Source organism: Nansenia antarctica, assembly GCF_963989245.1.
Source record: "Nansenia antarctica genome assembly, chromosome: 3".
In the NCBI taxonomy this organism is placed as follows: Eukaryota; Metazoa; Chordata; class Actinopteri; order Argentiniformes; family Microstomatidae; genus Nansenia; species Nansenia antarctica.
This window is the reverse complement of record NC_137688.1, coordinates 56,101,080-56,107,654: the sequence shown is the minus strand read 5'-3', so window position 1 is coordinate 56,107,654 and position 6,575 is coordinate 56,101,080. Positions and strand designations below refer to the sequence as shown.

The following is a 6,575-nucleotide window of genomic DNA, read 5'->3' as shown; positions in this document are numbered from 1 at the left end:
AATGTACTCTACTGTCTCTGTCGCAATAAAAAGAAAAATATGAGTGGGACTGCCCCACTCAGAAAAAAACAAAAAAAAAGAAGGTGTAGACCTTTTTTTGTTTTAGAAGCGGGGAAACAATCTAACCACACTGTTGACCTGAAGCTGCATCAGCTGCCAAGTAGTGAGTTTCCTTTCCCAGACAGTTGGACAGCCCAGCCTCGCTTCAGGGTCTTGGATGGTGCAGGCGAGATCCTCTATAGAGGCACACTGCTGGATTTGTATTGAGTCAATGCAGTTGATTTCAATGATTTTATTGAATCCATTAGACAATTGAAACAAACCCACAGTCAACAAATCATAGTAGTAGTGGTCTCGTTCTACCTCACACCGGTAGGCTTAGCTGTGTGTTTTATATGCGAGGCTCAGCTCTCTGGCATTAGTGTTTGATAGAGAAAACAAAGACTGTTCTCCTCAAACCTCATTAGCTTACTCTGCTGAGTAGGACCCCTCTACTGGAGGCACTAGGTGTTGCTCTAAACATGTAATCGGAGATACGGCAAACTGTTTTTCTCTGGTTTGCATTTAGAGGCTCTTCATGCTGTGTGTGCTCCTCTCTTTTGACGCACAAAATGAATTTTTCAGTCTGGTGGTATGATTGCAAAACGTTCCATTTCCTTGTATTGCAAAAGACAAAAGAAAACATTGACTGGTGGTTTTAGTGCGTGGTCTGAAAGCGAATGTATACCAGCCTTTAATTTAGTTGTTTAAATGTGTCCTACAACATGATTTAAAATTTGATGAAACAAGACACATGTGACATGGGTCAGACATGCTGTCTTTCTATCATCCTGTATTATCCAACACTCTTTGTTTAAAGAGTAGGGCCCAGCGTCTTTCCCACGCCGGTCACGTGGTCAGGAATCACCATAGGTCCTAGTAGAGAGAGTAGCTCAGGTCTGACTTCTCCCAGACAGACAGAGAGGCTGCTGCTGCTGCTGCTGGCTCCTGGTTCCTGACAGTAGCTCTGCAGCTCCTCCCCCCTGTTATCAGCTCTGGAAGGATGGTTTATGAAGCAGATTTACGGTTCCTCAGTTATGACATTACACATGCTCATGGCTCAGATAAGACAGCAGCGCTACTTGCCGTGTCATCTCTTTGGCATAAAGAGGCTTACTGCTCCTCTCCCGAGCCCCGCTCGCGTACTCCCCCGTTATCAGCGGATCAAACTCTGTGTTTAACATTGTTAGAGATTACTCTGGCTTTCATTTGGGCCCCGACGTCCCATCTCTGATGGATTGGATTACCATCGAGGGACCTCTAACGTTGAGGAAAGCCAGGATGCTCCTTTTTTTTTTTTTTGCTAGCTACCCACGTCGAATTGATCTGCAGGTTTCCACAGAAGGCCATAGTAAACACAGGCTTCAGGAGCCAGGCAGAGAGGAAGGGTGCGCTGCTGCTGTCACAATGTTCTGAATGGCAGATCCAAGCCTCCAACCAGAGGACGTTTTGAAAGCATGTGGTTAAAAATAAGAATGTGGGCATGTGTCAAAGACATCCGCCATGCTACTTCTGGAGCTGCTACTCATGAAAATCCCACTCCCCTTCATTCTCTCTTCTGTGTATCTACAGCTAGAGGTTGTGGGGGGGGGGGGGAGTGCCATTCTTCTATGATTCGGAGAGGGTCTGTGGCACGATGTGTGCCCTGGCCTTGCCGCTCTGTGCTCTGCCCTCGTGGATCGGAAATAAAGCAGCGTTCTCTGTGCCTCCAAAGTCCTTTTCTGTAGAACTGGAATCGACTCAAGGCTTAACCGATGATTATGTGCGCATTGCTGCAATACTGGAAACTTGTGTTTGGGTCTGTTCTGGCCTTAGTAAGAGAATGTTGACGTTAAGACCTTCGCTTCCTCAATAGTCAGAGGTGGTTTCCTGCCTTTCCTCCTCTTTTATTAAGGGGCTTTTGGGGGAGGGGAGGGGTTGTGAAATGAATGCCCTGGATTTCTGAAATATTGTTTTGAAAGCTCCCGCTGTAATGAAATAGACATGCTTAAATGTGACAATGATTTATGGACTGAGTATGGAGTTGGGAATAGACTATTTGCAGAGTCCCTGTGTCACTTCAACAAGCATTAATCATCCTTTCATAACAGACCAGTGTGTGTGTGTGTGTGTGTGTGTGTGTGTGTGTGTGTGTGTGTGTGTGTGTGTGTGTGTGTGTGTGTGTGTGTGTGTGTGTGTGTGTGTGCGTGCGTGCGTGCGTGCGTGCGTGCGTGCGTGCGTGCGTGCGTGCGTGCGTGCGTGCGTGCGTGCGTGCGTGCGTGCGTGCGTGCGTGCGTGCGTGCGTGCGTGCGTGCGTGCGTGCGTGCGTGCGTGCGTGCGTGCGTGCGTGCGTGCGTGCGTGCGTGCGTGCGTGTGCGTGTGTGTGCGTGTTAGTACACTGTGGATCCAAAGCCCTAACCCCCTTTATTTGTGTGTGTGTTTGTTCCAGAGGATGCTCAAGCTGAGGGTGGGGTGCTGCCACCACTGAGGCTTCAGCGTGCTGACCGAAGCGAGCAGTCCTAACCTGGCAACACACGAATGGCCCAGGGAAGCCACCAGATAGACATTCAGGTTTTGCACGACCTGCGCCAGAAGTTCCCCGAAGTTCCAGAGAGTGTCGTGTCCCAGTGTGTTCTGCAGGTACTGTGTTTGTAGTGTGTGTTTGTGTGTTTGTGCTCTGAACATACACCATGATCGTGTGATATCCTTCACATTGGAGGGTTTGAATGCATCCTAGGCCAGACTCTCTATCTCTCTCACTCTCTCTCACTCTCTCACTCTCTCTCCTTCAGAACAACAACAATTTGGACGCCTGCTGCGAGTACCTTTCCCACGTGAGCCCGGCCTACCTGTACAGCGAAGGAGAAAGCCTCGGCCTCTCGGACGACCCCGGCTACACCAGGCTCCGGAACCACATGACCCAGCTGAACCTGGGCCTGCAGTCTCAGAATGCGCAGCTGCGGGACGGCCTGAGGATGAACGGCAGCAGGACCTTGTCCCACAGCCTGAGCGACGGGCCCCTCCAGCCCTCCAACAGTGACTTCTTCCAGCAGGAGCCCCAGTCTACCCCCGTGCAGGTCCCGTCCAGCCTCAATGTGTTTGGTGTGATGGAGCCCACACGCAAGCCCCAGCCGCCCCAGCACCTAGGACTCTACCTGGCGGGCAAAGGCCAGTCCATGGGCCAGCAGCAGACACCCCGCTTCAACCCCATCACTGTCACCTTGGCCCCCAACAACATGACAGGTCGCAACACCCCCACCTCTTTGCACATACATGGCGGGCCCCAGTCCGGCCTGAGCAGTCCACAGGGTAACTCTATCTACATCAGGCCTTACGTCACCCAGACCCCTACCACCCGGCAGGCACAGCAGCAGCAGCTCCAGCAGCAGCTTCAGCAGCAGGGCAGGGCCCAGTACAGTCCCACCAACCCGCCCCAGCAGCAGATCTACCAGATCTCCCACCCCTCCTCACTGCCTGGCTCCCTACATACCTCACAGCACCAGTCGCAGGGCCACCAGACCTCCCATGTCTACATGCCCATCAGCTCCCCCACCAACCCCCAGGCCCCCTCCTCCATCCTCCAGGCCCCCTCTGGAGGACAGGCCTCCTCCTCTGGCATGCCCCCCTCCATGTCTACCTTCAGCCAGTACAACATCCAGAACATCTCCACCGGCCCGCGCAAGAACCAGATAGAGATCAAACTTGAATCTCCCCAGAGGAGCAACTCCACCACCACCACGGCCGTGCTGCGCACCAGTAGTGGCCCCCGATATTCCTCCTCCACCTCCTCCTCCTGCCCCTCCTCCTCTTCCTCTATGGGGGCAGCCCCCGGCTCTACCACCACCACCACCACCACCACCACCACACCTCTGTCCATTGGAGGGCCGGGCCTGAGCCGCAGCCAGCCCACTGTTTACATCTCTGCCAGCCCGCCCAACGCAGCTGCTACCACCCCCTGTGACGAGGCCATCATGTCCTCCTCCGGACCCCGCTCGCACCCCAAGTTTTACATTTCTGCTAACCCCTCTGGTGACGATGGCGGGGGCAGAAACCCGCCAACCGTCTATATCTCGTCCAACTCTCCTATGCAGGGGCCCTCGGGGGCTCGGAACATGGGGGGCCAGGTGAGCATGGGACCCGCCTATATCCACCACCACCCTCCCAAATCTCGCTCCTCGATGGCAGGGGGAGGCACGGCCACCTCGCCCCGCGTGGTGGTCACCCAGCCCAACACCAAATACACTTTCAAAATCACCGTGTCCCCCAACAAGCCCCCGGCGATGTCCCCTGGCGTGGTGTCCCCCACTTTCGAGCCCAACAAACTCCTCAGCCTCCCCTCGGACCATCACTTTGTGGAGCCGGACCCCCTTCATCTCTCCGATCCTCTGTCTGCACACAGGGAGAGGACCAGCGAGGCGCGCCGGCAAAGTACGGGCTCCGACGACGCAGCCTACACACAAGGTGAGACCACGCCGCGGCCAAACACCCCCGACATCTGTTTGCTGCTTTGATTTGTCGATTACTAGTGCTGCCACGCTCTCCCAAAAACATCCATCTGGAGAAACTTAGCTTGTTTTTTGTTTTACCTTGAATTACGCTAGGCCTCAAGTCACACAAAGAATACGTTGCGCAACGCAAGTCGAGTGACGTAAAAACTGCGTGATCCACTTGCAAAATAGAACGGTTACAAGCAGGCTGCAGAAACTTTCAGGAGACTTGCCTTTGTAACAATTAGGAATAGTATACATTTTTGTCCCACCAGTAGTAAATGCTTTTTCCACTGCATTCTGCCAAGAAAGTAATTTTACTATTGAATACGCTTCATGCCTGTTTTTAACTTGGATTTCACTTTTGACACTAATGCATTCTTATATCCAAATTGTGTATAGTTGTTCTCATTAAAATGCTATCTGCCTTTAATCCCGTTTCATCTACCCTCATCTGAGGGAGAGAGATCAAAGTAAAGGTGACTTGTTTTAGGGGAGGGTGTGATGTGAGTATGAGTCTGCTGCATTAATGCTGTATTTGCACTGACAACCCTTAGACTGCAGTTAGTGTGAGTCAAACGTGTTGGAGCGGAGCGTTTCCTTTTTTGGACTTTTGACTGGATTACGCGTGAGTCACTGGCTGTGGCCCTCCACGCTGCAGTGACTGACTGACTACTGTGTGGTGTGGGGCTGCTCCTCTCCTCTGCCCTCTCCCTTGGCCCAGCCCTACTGCTGGCCCTTATCTCTCTCTGCAGCCGCGCATTCCTCTGACCCTCACATGACGGCCACACCGGGGGGCAGGGGGGGGGTCCTGGAAATACACAACACTCACTCGCGGCGAGGGGTATTATTTTTGGTATTTGGGTTTTTTGCCTGGCCTTCTCGAGGAGCGAGGGTTGTGGATTGTAGAACGAGTATCTGCATTCTAATAAGAATGGCGTGATGCTGCTTTAAAGCCAGATGAGCTGATTTTCATGTTGTTTCATTCTATTTATGAGCTGCTATGAAAGCAGTTGTAAGACAATAGAGGACAATGAGAAAGACAATGAGAAATGCTGAGATCAATCTGGCCTTCCCCCATCCTCTCCCTTCAGTAGGCCAACTGTACATAAAGTGTCACCACCATCAATAACCAATGAAGGGGAAACGCTGTAGTGTAATTAGGTCAACTGTAGTTTCAACTGTACTTTCATTTTCTTTCGCATCTCACTGTGTGTGTGTGCGTGTGTGCGCGTGTGCGTTCTACCTTCCTCCCTGCAGCCCTGTTGGTTCATCAGAAGGCCCGTATGGACAGGCTTTGGCATGAGCTGGAGCTGAAGAAGAAGAAGTTGGAGAAGCTAAAAGAGGAGGTCAACGAGATGGAGAACGACCTCACCAGGAGACGACTAGAACGCTCCAACTCTGTGTCCCAAATCCCCTCTGTAAGTCGTCGTCGTCCCCCACTCCCGTCTCCCTCAGACACAACCAGTGGAGGTTCAAGGGTCCCTCTCTGCATCATTTATCACAGACCTTGTTTATTACAGACTTAACTGCATCTCTTACCTATCTGGTTTGACTAGATGTTTTTTCTAATGCAAATACTGTATTTTCTTTGAAAAATATAACATGATTCTTGAGGGGTAATTTTCACCGAAAAAAAACACCACACTCCTTTCAAAATGTTTTCACCCGATGTCATGTTTATGTATGTTAAGTCTCGCAGCTGCGAGTTTGTTGAAACATATCAGACCGCGAATGAAGTGGCGCGTTTAGGGTTTGTGCCGAGACAGCTGCTTTTTTCGGGCGGCAATTAGTTTTTCTAGTCAAGAGGAGGAAACGGTGGACGTGTTCGGAGACGGGGAAGAACGGAGAAGGTCAATAGGCAGCCCCAGTAGCTGCCGTCCTGTGTTGTGTTCTGTACAGCACCACTCGCCGGGCCTGGGGAGATAGAGAGATAACTCTGCTCATGACGTTGGCGGCCCACTTGGCTCTCCCTCCCCAGTTGACTTCCAGGCTGGTGTGTCAGTACAGCCTGTCCTGACGCTGAGACTCCTGCTCCTCCTCTGTCTCTTCACTAGGTAGTCTCTGTCG

The 6,575-nt window shown here is 51.9% G+C and overlaps 1 protein-coding gene across 2 annotated transcripts in view; it reads left to right on the top strand.

Annotated features, from left to right (window-relative positions):
• Positions 1-6,575, top strand: part of tab2 (TGF-beta activated kinase 1 (MAP3K7) binding protein 2) — a 36,823-nt gene that overhangs the window by 25,550 nt on the left and 4,698 nt on the right. For both annotated transcript variants that reach the window (XM_080525395.1, XM_080525394.1), the window contains exons 2-4: positions 2,468-2,658; positions 2,811-4,479; positions 5,766-5,926. In XM_080525395.1, the coding sequence (XP_080381521.1) occupies positions 2,557-2,658; positions 2,811-4,479; positions 5,766-5,926 (1,932 nt within the window). In that variant the 5' untranslated portion in view covers positions 2,468-2,556. The remainder of the gene's footprint in view (positions 1-2,467; positions 2,659-2,810; positions 4,480-5,765; positions 5,927-6,575) is intronic.